This window comes from Hypanus sabinus, chromosome 2 (assembly GCF_030144855.1).
Source record: "Hypanus sabinus isolate sHypSab1 chromosome 2, sHypSab1.hap1, whole genome shotgun sequence".
NCBI classification, from domain to species: Eukaryota; Metazoa; Chordata; class Chondrichthyes; order Myliobatiformes; family Dasyatidae; genus Hypanus; species Hypanus sabinus.
The window spans coordinates 181,853,891-181,879,423 of record NC_082707.1 but is presented as its reverse complement, the minus strand read 5'-3'; the positions used below and the strand labels follow the sequence as shown (position 1 = coordinate 181,879,423).

Genomic DNA, 25,533 nt, shown 5'->3' with positions numbered 1-25,533 from the left:
CTCTGAATTTCCAGCACCTGCTGAATCTCTTGTGTCCAGGATGGCTAACCCACCTGACAATTAGCTGATTAGCCAATCTATTATCAACTAACAATGTACAAATGTGCCCCCTTTGGGGTCCTGATGAGTTGAAAATCACCAGCAAGCCCTGAGACTGATCTGTTTTAAACTCCTTTGTCTCTCATGCTCAGTCCTGGCTCCCAATAAATGGGAGAGTACAGTGCAGTTCAGGCCACTGGGCCTACAATGAGGTGTAAGGGAAAGCTCTTCACGCAGAGAGTGTGTCTGTATGGAATGAGCTGCCAGAGGAAGTGGATGAGGTGGGTACATTGACATTGTTTAAAAGACATTGGGATACCTACATAGATAGGAAAGGTTTTGAAGGTTATGGGCCAGAATCAGGTTTATTATCATCATCTTACATGATGTGAAGTTTGTTGTGTCCCAGTTGCAAATACTATAAATCTCAAGCTAAATAATTTGTACAAAAATGGGAATAATAAGATGCTGATGAAAGGTCTCAGCCCAAAATGTTGACTGTTTATTCTCCTCCATAGATGCTGCCTGACTTGCTGAGTTCCTCCAGCATTTTGTGTGGGTTGTATCGTGAGGTAGTGTTCACTGGTTCATGCAGAAGCCTGGTACCACGGGGAAGGAGCTGTTTCTGGATTTATTGAGTGTGGGACTGGCCTGGGCGGGCATCTTGGACAAGTTGGGCCAGTGGGTATCTTGGTTGGCATAGGCAGGTTGGGCAAAGGCTTGTTTGCTGTGACCAGGGACTGACGGGAGTCCAAACTCCAACTGAAAGTATGAAGTGAATGCCAGAGGGAAGTTTGTTACACAGAGAGTGGTGAGTGTGTGGAACAGCCTGCCAGGAGTGGTGGCAGAGCCAGATACATTAGGGGCATTTAAAGAAACTCTTAGAGAGACAATTGGATAGTAGAAAAATGGAGGGCTATGTGGGAGGGAAGGGTTAGATTGAAACTGGAGTAGGTTAAAAGGTCAGCACAACAGCCAAAGGGCCAGTACTTTGCTGTACCATTCTATGTTCTACATTCTAAATCACCCCAGACATTTGCTGCTCCATTATACGGGCAGAGAACTCCCCAGCTTAATTGTTATAGAGCATGGAAACAGGCCCTTTGGCCCAACACGTTCCTGCTGACTGTGTCAGCCAGCAAGCTGATCCCATCCACCCACATTTGGCCCAGACGCCTCTAAAGCTCTCCTATCCATGTGCCTATCTGGATGGCTTTTAAATGTTGGTAATGTGCCCACCCCGACCACTGTTTCTGGCATCTCATTCCAAAACTGCATCACTATTTGCATGAAGCTGCTCCCTGGGTCCCTTTTCAATCTCCCGTGTGATCAGGCTCCAGTCTAGTTCATCCACGTAGCGTGTGATTCAGTGTAAGTGCTCACCTGTCATGAAACTAGGTCTGTGGTTTGCCCAGGCACGCACAGGCAGAACTGACACATTCATTCAACTGACTCTGGAAATTCCAACCATGTCTTTCAGTTCTCTGAATCAAAGCTAAATTTCCCCTCCCCACCCCACAGCTGAGTCAGGCTCTCCCCCCACAACCCCCTCAGCACAGCTGAGTGATCACTGCAGTGTGAGTCTTTGTATGAAAGAACAGCAGAGATGTTGGAGGAACCTAGCCAGGTGGACCACACCTGTGGAAGGAAAAATCAGAGAACGTTTCAGCTGAGAGAGCCAAGGTACAAATCCATAATTCCTTGAAAGTAGTTAGGGTGGTAAAGGGAACTTTTAACACATAGGTCTTCATAAATCAGACCACAAAGGCACCCAGCCCAAAACATTGCCTTTTTATTCTTTTCAATTGATGCTACCTGATCTGCTGAGCACCATCTGTGGAAAGGAATAGAGTCAATCTTGCAATGATGGGGTCACACCATCACAGGGTCAGTCTCACAGTGAAGGGTCACAACATCCAGGGGTAAGTTTCACAGTGACAGAGTCACAACATTGAGGGGTTAATCTCACAATGACAGATCACGCTGTCTGAAGTTAAAGCTCGAAGTTCGGACGCAGCCAGTTCATTTACATCTTTAATAGGTCAATGGCTCCTGATTGGTGGAAGGGCCCAGCCCCACTGATGACATCACTACTTTCCCACGGCACCATTGATAATACAAAACCAAAGAGGGTGGAAGTAACAGAGTAGTGAGAGGCTTTTGGATCCTGAAGTTGGAAACCGAGCCAACTACTTCCCACCTTTTGTCTGGATCCATACGTTTTTCCTCTTAAAATCCCTGAGGTCATCCAATCACAGCCCCTCAAAGATTTCCAAGCAGATTCCCTGAGAAATTATCCAATTGAAGTTCCTGATAGGTCATCCTATCACAATCCCTGAGAACATTCCTGAAACAGACCCTGAGAGATTGTCCAATCACATTCCGTGAGAGATTGCCCAATCATGTTCCTGGAGATATCAATCAACCACATTCCTTGAGAAATTATTCAATTGTATTCCTTGGGATGTGAAACATCCACATTATTTAAGAGATCATTCAGTAACAGTCCATGGGAGATATTTCAATGACATTCCTCGAGAGATCATTGAATCATAATCCCTGTGAGACTGTGCAATCACATTTTCAATGGTGAATTAGTCCAGTCAAAATTGCCAAGGAATGATCCAATCACAATCCATGAAAGGTGATCCAATCACAATCTCTGAGAGATGATGCAATCACAGTGTTGGATGATGATCCAATCTAACAGATCCCAATCTTCCCTCTGCTTTGGTTCTCGCTAGTATAACACATGATCACAATGTTCACTAACACTCTTCTGATATTCTCCTCAAATTACCGTATGTCAGTTCACTTGATCAAATGGATTCCAGCAACATTTGTGTTTGCACAATTGCTGATGATTATCAGAGCTGGTAAAGCTTATACAGAGGATTAAGCAATCTTAGGCAGGGACAGCATAGGTCAGATACAGAATGAAGCTCCCTCTACACTATCCCATCACACACTCCCACTGTCAGGCACAAAGTCCCTTTACTGGTACTGTCCCATCGCCCACTCCTGGGGTCATATACAGAGTTAAGCTCCCTCTACACTGTCACATCACACACACTTGGGGTCAGACACAGACTGAAAGTCCCTCTACACTGTCCCATCACATACTCCCAGGGTAAGGTCAGTACAGTTGGATGCTGCCCCAATCTCTCCTGATGACATATTCCCACCCCACCCGCCCCCACTTTCCTGCTTGGGAACCCAGTTTCCAGCAAGGATAACTGTCTCCTGGAGGTGTGCCCATGTCTGCTGCCCTTCCATTCTCAGGCCAGATCTTGGCATCTACCATGTCTCAGCTGGATCTCAGGATGCCTGGTGATTGAAATCTCTGCGGAAATCTTCCCTGGCGTCTGGCAAGACTCTGGTCCACTGGAAAAAGCTGGCCAGCTGAGACGCAGGTGGAGTCCACCAATGTTCCGTGTGCCTGAGGACCCCAAGCTGTTCAGTTCAAGCTGGTCACCTCCTCCCTCCGAGAGATGGAGACCCGAGAGCTTGGGCCGTTCCTGAAGGTGTAGCTGTCAGTCCCACTTTCCTGCGGGACGGGAAGGCAGACGAGGATGCGGAGGTCCCGCCTCAGCTCCTGCCTCACACTCTCAGAGGAGAACATGTAGAGGAAGGGGTTGATGGCACTGTTGACCGTGCAGAGGCAGAGGAACACCGTGGATGCTGTGTAGATCTTCTGCTCAAACCAGCAGCTGTTGTTTGGATACATGGAGTACGCTACGGCCCGGCTCAGGAGGATAATATGGTAGGGGGTGAAGCAGATGAAGAAGATCAGGATCACGGCCAAGGCGAGGTACTTCACCTTGGCTTTCTGAGCCAGGTTGAGGCAGGGGCTGGACTGGATGCGGCGGAAGATGAGGACGTTGCTCCAGACCAAGATACAGAGGGGAATACAGAACCCCACGCAAAAGCGGGCATAATTGAACTTCGCTACCAGGGGTGGCATAGGAAATGTCTCGAAGCAGGAGTCATTCTTCTTCTGGTTACTCTGCACACCGGACAGAACGAAGACAGGGGTGTGGATGGCCATGACCATCAACCAGACGATGACACAGACTAACACGGCCGTCCGTCGGCGCCGGCGCCACCGGGCCTCGATAGGGTAGAGAACCACGAGGCAGCGGTCGACAGAAATGCAACAGAGCAGGAGGATACTGATGTAGAGGTTGTTGAAGAATATGTAGCCGGTAATCTTGCAGGACAACTGGCTCTGGTGCCACTTGTTCAAGTTCTGGACATAGGTGATCCAGTTTGGGATGGTGCAGAGGTAAGCCAGGTCCGAGAGCGAGAGGGTGAAGAGGTACACGGAGAGTATGTTCTTCCGTCGGATCTTCAGTGTGCTCAGGATCAGGGTCAGCAGGTTGGCTGGGAAGCCAAAGGCCATCACCAGGCTGTAGACGGTGGTGAGAGGGATACTGGAGTGGCTGTAGGTGATGTTGCAGGTGATGTTGCTCATGGCAACCGGCTCCCCGTCAGCAAACAGTACGTTCGCCCCAACCTGGAAGAAGAGGAAGATGGGGGGGGTGAAAAAAGGCAGAGGGCATGTTCCTGCTCAACACCGACCCCCAAACCTCACACCACCACCCACCAGATTCCCCCATCACCACCACCCCTCCACCAGATTCCCCCATCACTACCACCCACTGGAATTCCCCAGAGGTGGGTGTTGTAGACCAAAGGGCTGCGGAGGACTGAGAGCTGAACCTTCAGGAACAGCCCAGGCTCACAGTATACAAGTATAAGGTAAGGGGTGAGAATGACGAGTGGCTTAACATAATTACATAAAATCATGAGGGTATAGATAATGAGTTCTGTCACAATCTTTTCCCCAGGGTAGAGGAGGCTAAAACCAAAGGAGCAAGGTTTGTAAGAGACCTGAGAGACAACATCTTCACACAGAGGGTGGTGGGAATGTGGAACCAGCTGTCAGGGAAGGGTACAACCACAGATGCGTTCAGACATTTAGGAAAGGTTAAACAGCAGCAAGTGCTGGCAGATGGGACTTGCCCAGGTAGACAACCTCGTCAGCATGGACCAGCAGGGCCAAAGGGCTTGTCTCCTTGCTCTGTGTCTGTGAGTAGGGTCAGAGAAGCTAAGGCAACTTAACTTGAGACAAGGCGATGAGGTGTAGGTGGAGCAGAGACCTCGTCCCAGAATGGGAGTGGCTAATACGAGAGGGTATAATTTATCGGGGGATGCCAGAAGTAGTTTTTTCTCATGGAGAATGGTGGGTGTCTGGAATGCCTTGCCAGTGGTGATGGTAGAGGTGGATCTGTTCAGTGTGTTTACGAGACTCTCAGACAGGCAGGTGGATGATAGACAAACGGAGATCTGTGTCAGAGGGAAGGCTTAGATTCGTTAATGGGTTGGCCCAACATTGTGGCCAATGGCCTTGAACTGTGCTGAAATGCTCTATGTTCTAAAATAGTATTAACACTGAAAATGGAAACTGCTGGGAAAATTCAGCAGATCAGGCTGTATTTGTGAGCAAAAAAACAGTCAGTGTGGGGCCCTTCATTAGACAAGAAAAAGACAGAGGAAGAGTTTAATTAGAAAAGTAAGTTCCACCCTAGAGTGCAGACAGAGGAAATGGTTAAATTATTATGCTATGTCATGTACTCAGTGTAATGTAATGTTCAGATTTCTTAACTTCCTGTATCCCTTTCATGAAGCTGTAGTGTGGGTGGTGCAGAGCATTCTGACTGGCTGCATCACACCCAGGTATGGAGGCTCCAATGCACAGGATTGCTCCAGGCTGCAGAGGGTTGTAGACTCAGCCAGTTCCATCACAGGCACCACCAAGGACATCTTACAAAGCCTCAGCATCACCTCTTTGCTCTGATATTCTAGTCTTCAAGAAATGAATGCGAATGTTGAGGTGGTGCCTCAAGAAGTCAGCATCCATCACAAAGGATCCTCAACGTGCAGGACACGCCCTCTTCTCACTCCTACCATCAGGGAGGAGGTACAGGAGCCTGAAGACCCACACTCCATGATTCAGGAGGAGATTCCTGCCCTCCGCCATCAGATTTCTGAATGGACAATGAACCCATGGATCCTTTTATTTTGCACTGTTTATTTATTTCTGAAATTTATAGTAATGTTTATGTCGATGAATTGCCCTTGCTGTCACAGAACAACAATCACCAGCACTGAGAAGGAAGGGGGGCAGAAGCCAGAGTAAGCAGGCGGCGGTGGGGGAGGAGTACAAGCTGGCAGGTGATAGGTGAGGGGGAAGGTGGGTGGCAAAGGGGAATAGGGGCTGGGATACCAACTTTAACCCTGCTGCTTTTGACCAGACCTCTTGTGTGCTAACATAGATTCTTGAACTCTCAGTCCACCTGGTCATGTCCCGTGTACCTTATTTTCTGCCTGCACTGCACTTTCTCTGCAACTCCAACACCTCATTCGTCATTGTTTGCCCTTGGACCACCCCTATGTATTGAGGTGATGGAAAGAGCTGTGTGGATGGTGTGCAAAACAAAGTTCTTCACTGTACCTCATGTGACAATAATAAATAATTTCTGAATCAGAATCAAGTTTAGTATCAGCGGCATCAAGTTTATGTAGCGATATTTCATCACTTTGTAATAAGTTTATGCATTCATCTTTACAGTAGCCATCCCCCTCTGTGGCCATTTCTCCTTCGCAGTCTGTATTGAAGTAGGGTCAGACTGCACATGGAACACAGATTGGGACAGCACAGGAACAAGCCCTTCAGCCCCACAATGTCTGCATCAACATGATGCCAAATTAAACTAAATCTCTTCTGCCAGCACATTCCCTCCATTCGCTGCAGATTCACGTGTCTGCCTAACACCCCCTATTGTATTTGCGTCCAGCATCACCCCTGGCAGTCCACTGTGGGTTCCTACCACTCTCTTGCCCAGCACGTCTCCTTTGAACTTTCCCCCACGCACCTTAAAGATTAGCTTTATTTGCTGTACAGACATACATTTAAATATGTTCTCTGAGTCAATGAGCGACACAGTCTGAGGATGAGCTGGGGGCAGCCTGCAAGTGTCGAGGTACTTCTGTCACCAACGTAGTGTGTCCACAACTGACTAACCCTAACAGTGCATCTTTGGGCTGTGGGAGGAAACCGGAGCATCCGGAGGAAACCCATGCGGTCAATGTGAAAACGTACAGACTTTCAGAGACTGCAGGAATTGAACCACGATTGCTGGTGTGGTGAAGTGTTATGCTAGCCACTTGTCACCTTAAATGCATGTCCTCTGGTTTCTGACATTTTGATCCAGTCTACCCTTTCTGTGCTTCTGTTTGTTTTATAAACTTCTTTCTGGTCTCCCTGCAAAAATACTTACGCAATTCTCATTCTGATGCTTAAAATCTCTGCCCTCACTTCCCCCTCTCCAAGTTTTTTGACCCAACTTAGGTGAAGTGGATTCTTCCTATGTAATCTCTCAAGACCCCCTCATGAAATTACACAACATGACTAAATCTCTCTTTCTGCAAGAGGACGCTCCCCCGACTGATATGAGTCATAGAGTCATGGTTACACAGCATGAAAGCAGGCCCTGGCACCCATCCTGCCCCATGCCTACCTGAGAGAGGCCTATTTGCCTGTGTTTGGCCCACACCCCTTGACATCATACTTATCCACCTGCGTGTCCAAATTCCTTTTAAACGTTGGAATTGGTCCCACCTGCTCAGGCAGCTCGCCCCATAAACCCACCACTCTCTATGCAAAGAAGCTGCCTCTCAAGTCCCCTTTAAATCTTTCCCCTCTCACCTTAGCCTCTTAGATTCCCCGTCTCTAGGGAAAAGGGACTATTACCATTCACTTCACGTACACACCTCATGATTTTGTAAGGTCACCCCTTAGCCTCCATCTTCTCCAGGGAAAACGGTCCCAGCCTGTCCAGTTTATAAATCAAGCCTTGCCACCCTGTTGGCCAGTGAGCCAAACGCCACCTTCACCACCCTGTCTATCTACATCACCACTTCGAGAGATCCACGTACCTCTAGTCCTACAACACTCCCAGGGCCCCACCATTGCTACAGACTTCCACCTATCCCCTCCCCCACCCACCAACCTTCCCCTCTACCTAGTTTCACCTATTACCTGTCAGCTTGTACTCCTTCCCCTTCTTAATGTGGCTTCTTCCCCCTTCCTTTCCAGTCCTGATGACCTCAGCCCTCCGAGTTCCTTCTGCTGTGTGTGTGTGTGTGTGCAAGAGGACATGCATCTAACGTGAAAGAGAGTGGGTATAGGTTAAAGGAGATGTGTGGGGTGGGAGCCGGAAATATGGTGCCAGGGGTGGTCGTGGAAGCAGATACTGCAGAGGTGTTGGATAGTATCATGAAGGGAATGGAGAAATAAGGATCATGCGTGGACAGAAGGGATTTAATTTAATCTGACATTGTGTTCAGCACAGATATCATTGGCTGAAAGTATAAGCCATGAGACATGGGAGCTGAATTAGGCCTTTCAGCCATTCCATTGTGGCTGATTTATTATCCCTCTCAACCCATTCTCCTGCCTTCTCTCTGAAATATTTGACATCCTTACTAATCAAGAGCCTATCTCCAATGACTTGGCCTCCATAGTTGTCTGTGGCAAAGAATTCCACAGATTCACCACCCCCTGATGAAGAAATTTCTATTATCCCTGTTCTAAAGGGATGTTCATCTAATCTGAGGCAGTGCCTTCTGGTCCTAGCTCTCCCACTATTGGAAACATCCTCTTCACATCCACTCTATCCAGGCTTTTCAATAGTTTCAAGGAGATACCCCCTCATTCTTCTAAACTCTGGGCTATCAGATGCTCCTTGGAAGAGTCTGTTCCTGTGTGGTATTGTTCTATGTTCTATGACATCCGCACTAAATGAAATTAACACATTCTGCAGCTGATTTTGTGAGTGAGAGTGTTGTGACTCAGACCTTAAAAAGAAACCTCAAAGGAGAAAACCAGAGGCCAGTGAGCTTTGCATCCAGAGGGACTATTGGGGAAAATTTCTAAAGGATGGGAGTTACGTACACTTGAAAAAGCGGGGGCTGATGGGAAGGATTCGGCATGGTTTGGTGCTGGGGAACTCCTGTCTGACTAGTCCAATGTAAGTAATTTACTGAGGAAGTAACTGAATCGCTGAAGACAAGTTGTTTCTGCTGACTTCAGCGAAGTCACACACGGTAGGGTTGGATTGCCAGGAGCAAGTTCTTGAGGGATGTTTTACTGACTGGAAGAATGTAAAATGAGGGGGCATATGTTTAAAGAAAGTACGGGTGAGATGTCAGAGATAAGTTTTTTTTACACAGAGAGTGGTGGTGTGTGGAATATTAAGAAACAGTAAGAACGTTAAGACACATGGATGATGGAAAAATGGAGAGCTATGTGGGAGGGAAAGGTCAGATTGATTTTCATGATCTGAGCAGCCTGTACTCTGATGTGATGTTCTATGTTCTATCTTCCATGTAACAAGCGGTGAATCACAGGGATCGGTGCTGGGATCATTGTTGTTTGTGGTACACAGTATATAGATGAGTTGGATGAGAATATATATGGTATGTTTAGTAAGTTTGCAGCTGATACAGAATTCGGTGAACCGGTAGACGGTGAAGTAGGTTATGAAAGGATAGTGGGATACAGATCAACCGGAAGGTGGACCCACCCCAACCCCACATTCTCCCTCACCAATTTTTACCAATGCATCTTGGAAAGCATTCTCTCTTATCTGAAGGCTTTTGCTCTGTCTCTGACCACAATGTATTCTGCATTCTGTTGTTGTGGTATGTCAAATTATCGGGTGAACGAGTGATCTTTGGGGTACTGCAAGTCTGTGTCTTTATTGATGCTTTGCTGCACGCTCGAGCTTGGTGGGGGGGGGCGATGCTTTTTGTTGGTGGCTCCCTTGCTGCTGCTTATGTGTGGGAGGGAGGGGAGCTGGTGGGGGGCTTTGGGGTTCTAACATTTAACTGTCATTCATTCTTTGGGGCACTCCTCTGTTTTTGTGGATGTTTGCGAAGAAAAAGCATCTCGGGATGTATATTGTATACATTTCCCTGACATTAAATGTACCTTTGAAACGTATTGAAACTGCAGAGTTGTGGACACATCACGGAAACCAGCCTCTCTCCCCTCTATGGACTCTACCTATGGTTCTTGCTGCCTCTGTAATCAAAAACCGCACCCAGCCCGGACGTTCTCACCCGCCTCTCCTATCAGGCAGATGATACAAAAGGCTGAGAGCACGTACCACCAGGCTCAGAGACAGGTTTGATCCACTGTTATATGATTATTGAATGGTCTCCTAGTCAAGTTGGATCCTTGACCTCACAATCTACTTTGTTCTGACTTTGCACCATGTTGTCTGCCTGCACTGCACCTTCTCAGCAACTAACACTACATTTTATTCTTCATTCTGTTATTTTACCTTCTACTACCTCAATACAAGTTGTAAAAAAATGATCAGTATGGATGGTATGCAAAACAAAGCTTTAACATAATATCCCAAATCCTGTACTCAAAACTTTGATTCATGATATATGAGGTGTGAAGTGCCCATAGCTTTCTTTATGACCCTATCTACCCGTGACACCATCTTCAAGGAAGTATTAACCTGTACTCCCAAATTCCTCTGTTCTACCAGACCCCTCAGTGCCTTAACATTCGCTATGTAGTCCTACCCTGGTTTGTCCTCCCAGATTGCAGCACGTCATGTATTAAATTCCATCTGCCATTTTAAGTACCATCTTAATGAAGGAGAACACACTATATATCTTGAAAACTCTATCAACATGCACAGCAACTTTGAGGGATCTGTGGACTATCAACATTCCACCAAGAATCCTGCCATTAACCCTGCAATCTGCCTTTAAGTTTGACCTTCTGTTAATCACTTAACAGTTCACCAGGTTGAACTCTATCTGCCACTCTTCAGCCCAGCTCTGCATCTTGTCAATGTCCTGCTGTGACCTAAACAGTCTTTCACACTGTCCACAACTCCACCAATTTTAGTATCTGCAAACCTACTAACCCATTGTTCCACCTACCTTTCTGAAGTCTGCTGCCCAGTCTGACCTGTGACCACGAGCCTTTCTTCTGGGTGCCCTGATGTTCTCCCACATATGGGTTAGGATTAGTAAGATGTGGGCATGCTACGTTGGCGCCAGAAGCACGCTGACCCTTCCAGCTGTGTTGGTTGTTGATGCAGAACAATACATTTCACTATATGTTTTGATGTTTCAATGTACATGTGACAAATAATCTTTAATTTTTAAGGACTCAATATTTTATTGCGATTACTGTAGATCATTAGTACCCAGGAGCTTCACAGTTACATTGTGAGGATTCATTATTTTAACTGTATTCTAGGAACCTAACTGATCATAACATCATCTTTAAGAGTTTGTAATTTAAATCAGTATACTAATGGCTCTACCGCGTTAGGAGTTTGACTTTGAATGTCGCCAAAATCTCTTGGAATTTTTTACCGATGTGTGGCGGAGAACCGTCTGGTGTGCAGGATCAGAAGAGACTGCAGAAGTTTGTAGTGTCAGCCAGTCAGTCACGGTCACAACCCTCCTCTGCATCAAAGACATCCTTAGGAGGTGGTGCTCGAGAAGGTGGCATCCATCACGAAGGACCCTCACTAGTTGGGGCATGCCGTCTTCTCATCACTACGTTCAAGGAGGAGGTACGGGAGCCTGAAGCCTCCCAGTTTAAGAACAGCTTCTACCCCTTCATCAGATTCCTGAACAGACCGTGAGCCCATCAACACTGCTCGTCCCTTTTTTGCACTATTCATTTATTGTAACTTGGAGTGGTATTTTTTTATCTCTTGCACCCTGTTGCTGCCGCAATACAACAAACTTCGTTATGTATATCAGTGATACAAACCTGATTCCAGTAACTGCATCAATAACTTGGATTTTTGCCTCGGGTCACCCGTACATCATGCTGCTGTTTTTTGACGACAGTTCAGCATTCAACATAATCATACACTCACTTCTAATCAGAAAGCTCTGAAACCTGGGTCCCTGTACCACCCTCTGCAATAGGAGCCTTGATTTCCTCACCAGGAGATTAGAGTCTTCATGGATCAGAAAGAACATCTCCTCCTCACTGACTCTGGCACATCTCAAGGATGCTTGCTTATCCCACTGCTCTACTTTCTCTACACCCACAACTGTGTGGCTAGTCACAGCTCAAAAGCCATCTAAAAATTTACCAATGACACAGCTATTGGTAGAATTTCAGATGGTGACGAGGAAGCGTTCAGGAGTGAGATGGGTCAGCTGACCGAGCAGTGTCGCAGCAACAACATTGAGGAACTCAGAGCAGTCCTCATCGAGGGATCTGCAGTGGAAAGAGTGAGTAGTTTCAAGTTCCTGGGTGTCAACATCTCTTAACTATCCCAGGCCCAACACTGATACAATTACAAAGAAGGCACAACAGCAGCTATATTTCATTAGGAGTTTGAGGGGAATTGATATGTCACCAAAGACACTTGCAAGTTTCTACAGACATACAGTGAAGAGCATTTTAACTGGTATGGAGGGGTCATTGCACGGGATCGGAAAAAGCTGCAGGAAGTTTTAAACTCAGCCAGCTCCGTCATGGGCACCAGCCTCCCCTGCAACAAGGAAACCTCCAAAAGGCGGCATCCACTATTAATGGCCCCCTTCACCAAGGGCGTGCCCTCTTCCCATTGCTACTATCGAGGAGGTGGTACAGGAGTCTGAAGGCACACACTCAACTTTTCATGAACAGCTTCTTCCCCTCCACCATCAGATTTCAGAATAGACAAGTGGAATCTCCCAGCGGCCGCCCATTTTAATTCCACTTCCCATTCCTGTCGTGACGAGGCCACACTTAGGTTGGGAGAACAACACTTTAAATTCAGTTTGGGTGGTCTCCAACCGGATGAACATCCATTTCTCAAACTTCCAGTAATGTCGCCCAAACCCCATCCCCCCATCCTCCATTTCCTATCCCCCTTTCCCTTTCTCACTTCATCTCTCTATTCAACTTCCCAGCTCTTTACTTCCTCCCTCCCCCTCCAGGTTCCACCCATCACCTGCTGTTTCTCTCTCCCCTCCCACCACCTTTTAAATCTTCTCCTCAGCTTTTTCTCCCAGTCCTGCCAAAGGGTCTCGGCCCAAAATGTCGACAGTACTTTTTTCCATAGATGCTGTCTGGCCTGCTGAGTTCCTCCAGCATTTTGTGTGTGTTGCTTGGATTTCCAGCATCTGCCAGTGTTATTAAACCTGATTCTAATTCTGAGTATTTCTCAGTTTTATTGTAGTTACATCACTACAAACCAATAGTCTTGCAGTGAGGTCTTTAGGAGCAATTATTACTGTCAGTATATCATTAGGACAATAGTTTTATTGTAATTAAGGTCTAGAGTTCCCATAATTATTTCATTAGTAACAAGTGGTTCTGTTATTACATCATTAGTACCACTGCTACAATGATATCGTTAAGACTAATAGTTTCATAATGACATTGTTAGAAACCACTTCAAGGTATTACATCGTCACATCCCAGCGTTATCAGCAAGTAGTAAAGATCTAGTTGTAACTCTCTGCACAATTTAACAGCCCTTCCTCACATCTCCTTCCTGCACACTGTCCTCACGGGTGTCCTGGAGAATCGAGGGCTATGAAGATCTGCCTCTCCCTTCTTCACTTCCCATCTGTCACAATATATGGGAGATGAAGTTAGGTCTGCCCCCATCCTCTCCCTACCCAGTCACTCTGTCGATCACTTCCTTTCTCTCTCTCTCTCTCTCTCTCTCTCTCTCTCTCCCTTCCCTCTCCCCTTCCTCCCCTCTCTTTGCCTTCTCTCCCCCCTCTTCCCCCTCTTCCCCCTCTCCTGTCCTCTCCTCCCCCTCTCTCCCCCTCTCTCCCCCTCTCTTCTCCCCCTCCTCCCTTCCCCTCTCTTCTCCCCCTCCTCCCTTCCCCTCTCTTCTCCCCCTCCTCCCTTCCCTTCTCTTCTCCCCCTCCTCCCTTCCCCTCTCTTCTCCCCCTCCTCCCTTCCCCCCTCCTCCCTTCCCCCCTCCTCCCTTCCCCCCTCCTCCCTTCCCCTCTCCTCCCCCTCTCCTCTCTCCCCCTCCTCTCTCCCCCCTCCTCTCTCCCCCCTCCTCTCTCTCCCCCCCTCCTCTCTCTCCCCCCCTCCTCTCTCTCCCCCCTCCTCTCTCTCCCCCCTCCTCTCTCTCCCCCCTCCTCTCTCTCCCCCCTCCTCTCTCTCCCCCCTCCTCTCTCTCCCCCCTCCTCTCTCTCCCCCCTCCTCTCTCATATTCTCGACCTATCTACTTTTCTTTCCCTGTTCCTCACCCCCTAGAGATCCTAGAAGAAGTCGGCATGGAGACTACTTACTAATAATTAGTTTGATCCATAATGTTGTGCTGGACTAATTAAACTAGCAATTAAAAGCCTAACTGAAGTAATCGCTTCTGCCTAAACTTGGTCCAAGTCCCTCGTTGCCTGCATACTAATGTGCCTGTTTAAGAGTTTCTTTCAGTAAACGCCTCAATTCCATCTGCCTTCCCCACCCGGCAGCACATTCCTGACTCTCACCTCTCACTGTGTAAAAAAAACATGCCCATGACTCTCCTTTGAGCTTACCCCTCTCATCACTGAAACTTATTCTCTCTCTTTCCCATTCCTTCCTAGCCTCTCTGCCACCTACCATCCACTGCACGTGCCCCATTTGCAGCCCAACTCTCTCAGCCCTTGCTTAGCCTGCTCCGCTTTGGAACTGAGATCCACCTGCAATAAATCACCCAGTTTGGAATCCTGAACCAGTTCATGAAATTAAATCAAGTTAAAAAAACAGAAGAACACTTACCTTTAGGAAAGGCTCCCTGTGTGAGCTTGATAGGAAGTCACCCGGCGACTGGCTGTGTTCAGAGTGAGCGTGTTTCTGTACAGCCTACAGGATGTGACAACCCAGTTGACTTCTCTCTCAGTACCCAGCTACTGACATTGCGACCGACACGAAGTACATAAAAACTAACTCCAAGGCACCACACTCAGGAGGAGAAGTCGAACCTACACACTTTTTATTAATAGACTTCTGGAGCAACTTAGCAGGTCAAGCAGCAAGTCATGAGGGTTTGGGCACAGTCGAATTATTTTAGTATATAAAAATAATTATTACTCATAATAAAAAAAATTTACAAGAATAAACTTTTCCATTCTTTTCATTCATAGTCAATGCTTTCCGGACTGTTCTATTGCTTTCCTGCTCATCAGTCCCACTGTTGCCCCTCATTTGGCCCCCTGAGGTGGTACGCTCCTGGTGAGGGGCTTCCCCACCCAGTCCGGTCCCTCTCTCTCTAGCAGCAGAGGATCCCTACACTGTGACCCTCCCCTACCGAGCCCCTGAGCTGGCTGCTTCAAGCTTCAGTGTTTCTCTCGGCACCAACTCCGGCAGCCTGGAAGCTGCCAGTCAGCAGCGTTTCTCCACCGACATCTTGCTGTGCTAATTTCGGGCAAACTGGATTCTGAGGAGAGTGACGAGAACGTGGAGAAAATAGGTTAGATACTAGAGGGCGCAGCTTTAAGGTAAGGGGAGCCCTCAGCTCGAAACATCAACTGTTTATTCCTCACAATCGATTTTTGTCTGAGCTGCTGAGTTCTGCCAGTACTTTGTGTGGGTTTTGCTCTGGATTTCCAGCATCTGTAGAATCTCAGGTACGTCTAACGTTTAAAGGAGATGTGTGGGGCAAACGTGCTTTCTTTTACACAGAGAGTAAATGATGTCTAGAGCGGGCTTTTAGGGGAGCTGGTGGAGGCAAATATGATGGTGACAATTTACAGGCTCTTGGACACATGAACAGCATTGAATGGAAGGATGTGGATCATTAATAGGCAGGTATATTTTACTTAATTTGGCAGCATGGCCAGCAGAGACACTATTGAGGACTAGAATAGAAAATCAAGCATGAAATTCTGAGACTTTGTAAGGTATTAGTCAGAACACAGTTGGAATATTGTGAGCCGTTTTGGCCCCATTTCTGGCAGTGGAAAGTGTCCTGAAGAGGTTTATGAGAATGACCACAGGAATGAAAGGGTTCATCGATGAGCAGAGTTTTCTTGCTCTGTTCGTGTACTCGCTGGAGTTTACTGAGGTGGAGGATCTTGAGAAATCTATCCAATCTGGAAAGGCCTGGATAGTGTGGATATAGGGAGAATGTTTCCAATATTGAGAGAGTCTAGAATCATGGGACACAGCTGCATGATAGAAGGACATCCCTTTAGAACAGAGATGAGACGGAATTTTGTTATCCAGGGGATGGTGAATCTGTGGAACTCATTGTCTCAGATGGCTGTGGAGATGAAGTCATTGGCTATATTTAAAAAGAAGGCTGATAGGTTCTTGATTAGGAAGGGCATCAAAAGCAAAGGGGAGAAGGTGGAAGAACTAGGATTAGAGAGAAAATAAATCAGTCATGATCGAGTGGTGGACCAGGTTTGATGGGTTTTATTTGTCACAAGTACATCGAAACGTACAGTGATATGTGTTGCTGGCATCTACGACCAACGCAGTCCTTGGTTGGTGTGGGGGCAGCCTACAAGTATCACCACACTTCCAGTGCCAACGCACCATGGCCACAACTCACTAATCCTAACCCCGTACATCTTTGGAATGTGTGAGGAAACCAATGTGGTCACGGGGAGAATGCACAAAATCTGTACAGACAACAGTGGGAATTGAACCCAGATCATTAGCGCTGTAAAGTCATCTGTGACAATGAATTCCACAGATTATGACTAAAGAAATCCCCCTCAGCTCTGCTCTAAAGGGACGTCCTTCTATCTTGAGGCTGTGCCCTCTGGGCCTAAACTCCCCCAATATTGGTGGCTTTGATTATGCTGGCTGCTTTACAGAGGCAGCGAGACATGTTGACAGACACTGTACACAATATGTCACTGTAACACTGTTCTCTGCACTCTGTTCTTGTTTTCCCCTTTGTATGGGTGTGGGTCCTTAAGGTAGTCAAAGCTGACTTGAGTAATGGGGCTGATCTCCCACTGCCTATTAAATGCTCCCAATGGCACGTGTCTCAAAAAGCCTCTGACGACCAAGTCCAGTTCCTGGCCTTCACATGTGGCTTAGGTAACAAACCTGGTGGAACCATTTCTACTGAGAGGAGAACGGGCAAAGACTTTTTAAGGTTACTGGTACCTTAAAACCAGTCGCTTTGGGTAAATGGGGCTCGTTGGCTGTGGTTTCCTTCTAGGAGAAGGAAGGCTCTGATTTCAAAACTCTGCAGCTCATGGGTAAGGCTTTGAGAATAAGCCCGAGGAAAAATCCAGAGCTGGAGTCCCCACACGGGCTGGCAACTCCTGGAACACAGCTGGTGCCATACCTTTGGATTCATCAGCTGCTTGGAGAGTGGGAGCCTGCTGCAGGGGCAACAGCTTGCTCTCCATGTTGTACTGTCCTGTCCTGTGTAGACAGCTAGGATGCAACATCCATGGTCGAACCCAAGCAACAGAAGGCCTACTACTGTAATGGATGTGCAAGTGTATCCTTTCTTAATTATGTATACCACAAATTGGTAAATTTGCTAAATTGGTTTATCATTTTCATATGCCCCAAGGTGTACACCCACCTACACCCCTCCCATCCATGTACTTAAAACTTCACTTAAATGTTGAAATTGAACGCACATCTGCCCCTTCTGCTGGCAGCTTGTTCCACACTTGCACCATTCTGAGTGAAGAAGTTCCCCTTAAACGTTTCACCTTTCACCCTTAACCCATGGCCTCTAGTTCTAGTCTCACCCAACCTCAGCATAAAATGCCTGTTTGCATTTACCCTATCTATAACCCTCTTAATTTTGTAAACCTCTATCAAATCTCCCCTCATTCTCCTACACTCCAAGGAATAAAATCATGCCATTATGTTGCATGCCATCATTTCAAAACATATCACACTGCGGTAATAGAAAGGAAAATATAATAAGAAATTGCAGAATAAGGTGATAGTTACTGAGAAAGTGCAGTGCAGCTAGACAATAAGGTTCAAGGTCATAACAAAGTAGGTTGTGAGATCAAGGGTCACGTTATCATACTAGGGGACCAATCAATGGTTTTATAACAGCGAGGTAGAAGCTGTCCTTGAACCCGGCGCTACGTGATTTCAGACTTTTGTATCTTCCACTCAGTGGGGGAGGGGACCATTATTTATTTAATAAAGATTAGCTTTGTTTCTTTGTTTATTTGTCACTTGTACATCTAAACATGCGGTGAAATGACAAACACAGTCCGAAGATGTGCTGGGGGGCAGCCCACAAGTGTCACCATGCTTCTGACACCAACGAAGCCCGCTCACAACTCACTAACCCTAACCCTGTACGTCGAGGAAACGGGAGCACCTGAAGGAAACCCTGGTGGTCCCAGGGGGAGCGTCCTGTGCACAGTCCTGACAGGGAATGGTGGGCATTGAACCCAGATTGCTGACACTGTAAAGCCAGGGCCTTTGGTTACACTAGCTGCTTTACCAAGGCGGTAAACCATGTAGTCAGACAACGCACACAAGGTGTAACTACAGCACTGTATGCTGCATTCTGCATTGCTTTCCTCTGAGTAGGGCCTCAATGTTCTTATGCTTTGAAATACAGAACCAGAGCTGTATCTCAGTGCATGTTGCAACAGGGAACCAACGACCAATTTCACTGGGTTCCATCTGTGGTCTCACCTACAGGTCTCTACTTTCACACAAGTACAACACAAGCCAAGGAAGTTCCCCAAAACTGGTTCAAAGATTCATGAGACCGGTTCTGAGGCCAACAAGCTGTTGCATGAGGGACTGGAGTCGTCTGGCTCTGTTTTTCAGGAATTAGAACAATGAGAAGAAATCTCTGTGGAAAAAGCCTGCTTGCATTAACCATATCCATACCCCTCATAATACTGTATGCAGCATAATAAACCTGATTCTAATTCAGATAGCTCTGTCCTGTGGAATGGTCACTGATCATTTATGTATGATACCACCATGAGATAGTCACCAAAGAACAGCTTAACGTTTGATTCAGAATCAGGTTATCTCTGACGTATGTCATGATATTTATTGTTTTGCGGCAGCAGTGCAGTGCGTCACATTGAAATAATATGTTACAAAATAAATAAATAGCACAAAAGAGGAATAATGAGGTTGTGTTCATCGGCCATTCAGAAATCTGATGGCAGAGGGGAGGTAGCTGTTCCTGAATTGTTGAGTGTGGGTCTTCGGGCTTTTGTCCCTCCTCCCTGATGGTTATTAAGATGAGGGCAAGTCCCAGATGGTGAGGGTCCTTAATGGTGGATGCCGCATTCTTGAGGCATCGCGTTTTGAAGACGTCCTCCATGTTGGGAAGGTGGGTCCCCATGATGGAGCCGGCTGAGTTTACAACCCTCAGCAGCTTTTTCTGATCCTACAGTGGCCCCTCCACACCAGACAATAATGTAATCATGTCCCCAGGTTGAGGAGTCCAGGCCTGTGGGTTACTATCATAGAGTAAGGGACAGGCTGCTTAGGACTGAGATGAGGAGAATTTTTTTCAGTCAGAAGGTAGCAAATGTTTGCAATTTTCTTCCCTGTTGTGGTAAATAATAATTGGTTTATTTTCACCTCCTCTAGAGTGGAAGCTTTGATGGGTATACCATCAAGACAGGTTGTTCCATTCATAACTACATCAAGAGAATAATTGCAGAATATAGAGTATAGCATTAAAGTCAGAGAAAAAGTATAGTGTAGGTAGGCAAGTAACGTGTAGGGGTCACGACGACATAGGTTGAGAGATCAGAGTCCATCTTTATCACACAGAGCTCCATTCAGAAGTTTGGTAACAGCAAGATTGAAGCAGTCCTTGAGCCTGGTGGGACATGCTTTCAGGCTTTTGTATCTTCTACACAACAGGAGAGGGGAGAAGAGAGAATGCCCGGGTGGGAGTGGACTTTGATTATGTTGGTTGCTTTAATGAGACAGTGAGAAGTGCAGATGGAATCCACGAAGGGGAGTTTGGCTTCATGATGGGACAGGCATCATTCTCTGATTGGGCTTGTTCAAAATATCGATAGATGTCTGGATGTGAAGGGAATTAAGTGACATGGGGAAATTACGGAAAAATGGAGCGGAGGTAAAGAGATTGCTAACTACTACGCTGTCATGCTGTAACCACCAAGTTCAGGCCAGTGGACACAGGTTCTGTTGGTTGTGGGCTGGTGTCCAACTGACAGCCGTTGGCGTTGAGGGACAGTGGCAGTTGAGCATTGGTCAAACTGAGATGTATATGAAGGAGTGGAATGATGATAACTCTGGTTACCTAGAAGATTTGAGGGTGTGTGCTATAACGAGAGGTTGTACCAAACCAATTGAATTAGTAATCAAATGTCCAACTAAACCAATCCCTTTTGCATACACAATGCCCATAACCTTCCTTGCATCTTTGTGCTCCTATCTAAGATCTTTGTGAAGGTGTCTATCATATCTGCTTCCACCACCATCCCTGGCAGCAAACTCTGGGCACCCACCACTCTCTGAGTGAAAGGTTTGTGCGTATCTCCTTTAACCTTACTCCCATCACGTGAAATGCATACCCTCTCATATTAGGTATTTTAACCCAAGGAAAAAGATACCGTCTGCCTACTCCACCACCAATGCCTCTCGTATCTGATGGACTTCTATCAGATCTCCCCTCAACCTCCACCTCACTGGAGAAATCAACACAGCTTTGTCCAACTTCTCGTGTCCTCGGCTGTGAGACTGATAAATACACTGCCACAGCTGAGGTCTCGTCACCAGGACAGTGAGCTGTTTACTGTGCCGCACACCACATCAATTTTGAATTATACTTTAACTTATTTGTGGTAATATCTTATTCTATGTGCTGTGTGTGATGTATGTTTTGTGGGTGCCGCATGGTCCAGAGGAACATTGATTCCTTTAGTTATATACATGTACGGTCAGATGATAATAACCTTGAACTTGAACTAATCCAGGTAGCATCCTGGTGAACCTGGTCTGCACCCTCACCCTCCTAGTACAGAATGCAATACTCCAGATGCATCCTAACTAGAGTTTTATAAAGTTGCAACATAACCTCCTGTCCCTTGAATTCAGAGGCTTGATTAATAAAGGCCCCTTCCCTGGATTCAGTCTACACTTTTTGCTGCCTCTGTAAAGCAGTCATTATAACCACAGTTGCCCCCCGCCCTCCACCGTCCCAAATGTTCTCTCTTCTCACCTCTTCCCAAATGGCAGAACATAGAACAGCTTGTAAGCGCATTCCACCAGTCTCAAGGACAGCTTCTATCCCGTTGTAGAATTAGTTTAGTTCTGACGCAGGACTGTGGGGAGTGTGAGTCAGTGGGATTAGTGTGGGGACTGACAATGGGCTGTGGGGAGAGAGCGGGTCAGTGGGATTAGTGTGGGGACTGACACTGGGCTGTGGGGAGAGAGCGGGGCAGTGGGATTAGTGTGGGGACTGACACTGGGCTGTGGGGAGAGAGCGGGGCAGTGGGATTAGTGTGGGGACTGACACTGGGCTGTGGGGAGAGAGCGGGGCAGTGGGATTAGAGTGGGGACTGACACTGGGCTGTGGGGAGAGAGCGGGGCAGTGGGATTAGTGTGGGGACTGACACTGGGCTGTGGGGAGAGAGCGGGGCAGTGGGATTAGTGTGGGGACTGACACTGGGCTGTGGGGAGAGAGCGGATTAAGTGGGATTAGTGTGGGGACTGACACTGGGCTGTGGGGAGAGAGCGGGTCAGTGGGATTAGTGTGGGGACTGACACTGGGCTGTGGGGAGAGAGCGGGGCAGTGGGATTAGTGTGGGGACTGACCAGGGTTGTGGGGAGTGTGAGTCAGTGGGATTAGTGTGGGGACTGACACTGGACTGTGGGGAGAGAGCGGGGCAGTGGGATTAGTGTGGGGACTGACACTGGGCTGTGGGGAGAGAGCGGGTCAGTGGGATTAGTGTGGGAACTGACACTGGGCTGTGGGGAGTGTGAGTCAGTGGGATTAGTGTGGGGACTGACACTGGGCTGTGGGGAGTGTGAGTCAGTGGGATTAGTGTGGGGACTGACACTGGGCTGTGGGGAGAGAGCGGGGCAGTGGGATTAGTGTGGGGACTGACACTGGGCTGTGGGGAGAGAGTGGGTCAGTGGGATTAGTGTGGGTACTGACACTGGGCTGTGGGGAGAGAGCGGGGCAGTGGGATTAGTGTGGGGACTGACACTGGGCTGTGGGGAGAGAGCGGGTCAGTGGGATTAGTGTGGGGACTAACACTGGCCTGTGGGGAGAGAGCGGGTCAGTGGGATTAGTGTGGGGACTGACACTGGGCTGTGGGGAGAGAGCGGGGCAGTGGGATTAGTGTGGGGACTGACACTGGCCTGTGGGGAGAGAGCGGGTCAATAGGATTAGTGTGGGGACTGACACTGGGCTGTGGGGAATGTGAGTCAGTGGGATTAGTGTGGGGACTGACACTGGGCTGTGGGGAGAGAGCGGGGCAGTGGGATTAGTGTGGGGACTGACACTGGGCTGTGGGGAGAGAGCGGGTCAGTGGGATTAGTGTGGGGACTGACACTGGGCTGTGGTGAGAGAGCGGGGCAGTGGGATTAGTGTGGGGACTGACACTGGGCTGTGGGGAGAGAGCGGGGCAGTGGGATTAGTGTGGGGACTGACACTGGGCTGTGGGGAGAGAGCGGGGCAGTGGGATTAGAGTGGGGACTGACACTGGGCTGTGGGGAGAGAGCGGGGCAGTGGGATTAGTGTGGGGACTGACACTGGGCTGTGGGGAGAGAGCGGGGCAGTGGGATTAGTGTGGGGACTGACACTGGGCTGTGGGGAGAGAGCGGATTAAGTGGGATTAGTGTGGGGACTGACACTGGGCTGTGGGGAGAGAGCGGGTCAGTGGGATTAGTGTGGGGACTGACACTGGGCTGTGGGGAGAGAGCGGGGCAGTGGGATTAGTGTGGGGACTGACCAGGGTTGTGGGGAGTGTGAGTCAGTGGGATTAGTGTGGGGACTGACACTGGACTGTGGGGAGAGAGCGGGGCGGTGGGATTAGTGTGGGGACTGACACTGGGCTGTGGGGAGAGAGCGGGTCAGTGGGATTAGTGTGGGAACTGACACTGGGCTGTGGGGAGTGTGAGTCAGTGGGATTAGTGTGGGGACTGACACTGGGCTGTGGGGAGTGTGAGTCAGTGGGATTAGTGTGGGGACTGACACTGGGCTGTGGGGAGAGAGCGGGGCAGTGGGATTAGTGTGGGGACTGACACTGGGCTGTGGGGAGAGAGTGGGTCAGTGGGATTAGTGTGGGTACTGACACTGGGCTGTGGGGAGAGAGCGGGGCAGTGGGATTAGTGTGGGGACTGACACTGGGCTGTGGGGAGAGAGCGGGTCAGTGGGATTAGTGTGGGGACTAACACTGGCCTGTGGGGAGAGAGCGGGTCAGTGGGATTAGTGTGGGGACTGACACTGGGCTGTGGGGAGAGAGCGGGGCAGTGGGATTAGTGTGGGGACTGACACTGGCCTGTGGGGAGAGAGCGGGTCAGTGGGATTAGTGTGGGGACTGACACTGGGCTGTGGGGAATGTGAGTCAGTGGGATTAGTGTGGGGACTGACACTGGGCTGTGGGGAGAGAGCGGGTCAGTGGGATTAGTGTGGGGACTGACACTGGGCTGTGGGGAGAGAGCGGGTCAGTGGGATTAGTGTGGGGACTGACACTGGGCTGTGGGGAGTGTGAGTCAGTGGGATTAGTGTGGGGACTGACACTGGGCTGTGGGGAATGTGAGTCAGTGGGATTAGTGTGGGGACTGACACTGGGCTGTGGGGAGAGAGCGGGTCAGTGGGATTAGTGTGGGGACTGACACTGGGCTGTGGGGAGAGAGCAGGTCAGTGGGATTAGTGTGGGGACTGACACTGGGCTGTGGGGAGAGAGCGGGGCAGTGGGATTAGTGTGGGGACTGACACTGGGCTGTGGGGAGAGAGGGTCAGTGGGATTTGTGTGGGGACTGACACTGGGCTGTGGGGAGTGTGAGTCAGTGGGATTAGTGTGGGGACTGACAATGGGCTGTGGGGAGTGTGAGTCAGTGGGATTAGTGTGGGGACTGACACAGGACTGTGGGGAGAGAGAGGGTCAGTCGGATTAGTGTGGGGACTGACACTGGGCTGTGGGAAGAGAGGGTCAGTGGGATTAGTGTGGGGACTGACACTGGGCTGTGGGGAGAGAGCGGGGCAGTGGGATTAGTGTGGGGACTGACACTGTGCTGTGGGGAGAGAGCGGGTAAATGGGATTAGTGTGGGGACTGACACTGGGCTGTGGGGAGTGTGAGTCAGTGGGATTAGTGTGGGGACTGACACTGGGCTGTGGGGAGTGTGAGTCAGTGGGATTAGTGTGGGGACTGACACTGGGCTGTGGGGAGTGTGAGTCAGTGGGATTAGTGAGGGGACTGACACTGGGCTGTGGGGTGAGAGCGGGTCAGTGGGATTAGTTTGGGAACTGACACAGGGCTGAGCGGAGCAAGAGGGGCAGTGGGGTTAGTCAGTGACAGACACAGGATGTGGGGAGAGAATGGGGAAGTGGGATTAGTCTGAGACTGATACAGGGCTGTGGGAGTGGGGACTAACACTGGGCTGTGGGAAAGTGGGTCAGTGGAATTATTTTGGGGAATGACAAAGGGCTGTGGGGAGAGAGCGGGGCAGTGGAATTAGTTTGGGAACTGACACAGGGCTGAGCGGAGCAAGTGGGGCAGTGGGGTTAGTCAGTGACAGACACAGGATGTGGGGAGAGAATGGGGAAGTGGGATTAGTCTGAGACTGATACAGGGCTGTGGGAGTATGAGGACTAACACTGGGCTGTGGGAAAGTGGGTCAGTGGAATTAGTTTGGGGAATGACAAAGGGCTGCAGGGAAAGCACGGCCCAGTGGGACTAGATTCAGACTGAAACAGGACTGGTGAGGAAAGAGCAGGGTAGTGCAATCTGTTTGGGTACTGGTACTATTATGCAGGTTGGGAGCGGGACAGTCTGATTAGTTTGGTGACTGATACAAGACTGTGAGGAGACAGGGAACAGTGGGATTATTTTGGTGACTGATACAGGACTGTAAGGATTCAGGGAACAGTGGGATTAGTTTGGTGACTGATACAGGACTGTAAGGAGTCAGGGAACAGTGGGATTAGTTTGGTGACTGATACAGGACTGTAAGGAGACAGGGAACAGTGGGATTAGTTTGGTGACTGATACAAGACTGTGAGGAGACAGGGAACAGTGAGATTAGTTTGGTGACCGATACTGGACTGTAAGGAGACAGGGAACAGTGGGATTAGTTTGGTGACTGATACAGGACTGTAAGGAGTCAGGGAACAGTGGGATTAGTTTGGTGACTGATACAGGACTGTAAGGAGACAGGGAACAGTGGGATTAGTTTGGTGACTGATACAAGACTGTGAGGAGACAGGGAACAGTGGGATTAGTTTGGTGACTGATACAGGACTGTAAGGAGACAGGGAACAGTG

At 48.6% G+C, this 25,533-nt stretch overlaps 1 protein-coding gene across 1 annotated transcript; it reads right to left on the bottom strand.

Annotated features, from left to right (window-relative positions):
- Positions 1-3,252: 3,252 nt before the first annotated feature.
- LOC132404068 (probable G-protein coupled receptor 132) lies at positions 3,253-17,463 on the bottom strand. Its single transcript, XM_059988069.1, has 3 exons — positions 17,362-17,463; positions 14,873-14,956; positions 3,253-4,555 (listed from the first exon to the last, which is right to left on the bottom strand). Exons 1-3 carry the CDS (start codon positions 17,461-17,463, stop codon positions 3,497-3,499), a joined length of 1,245 nt encoding a protein of 414 aa, XP_059844052.1. The 3' UTR covers positions 3,253-3,496.
- Positions 17,464-25,533: the final 8,070 nt, after the last annotated feature.

Coding starts and splice junctions, on each gene's coding strand:
- LOC132404068 (XM_059988069.1), bottom strand. CDS start 17,463: ATGGAGAGCAAGCTGTTGCCCCTGCAGCAGGCTCCCACTCTCCAAGCA. Junction 14,957..17,361: donor TCCAGGAGTTGCCAGCCCGT/GTGGGGACTCCA, acceptor CACATCCTGTAG/GCTGTACAGAAACACGCTCA. Junction 4,556..14,872: donor ACAGGGAGCCTTTCCTAAAG/GTAAGTGTTCTT, acceptor CTCTTCTTCCAG/GTTGGGGCGAACGTACTGTT.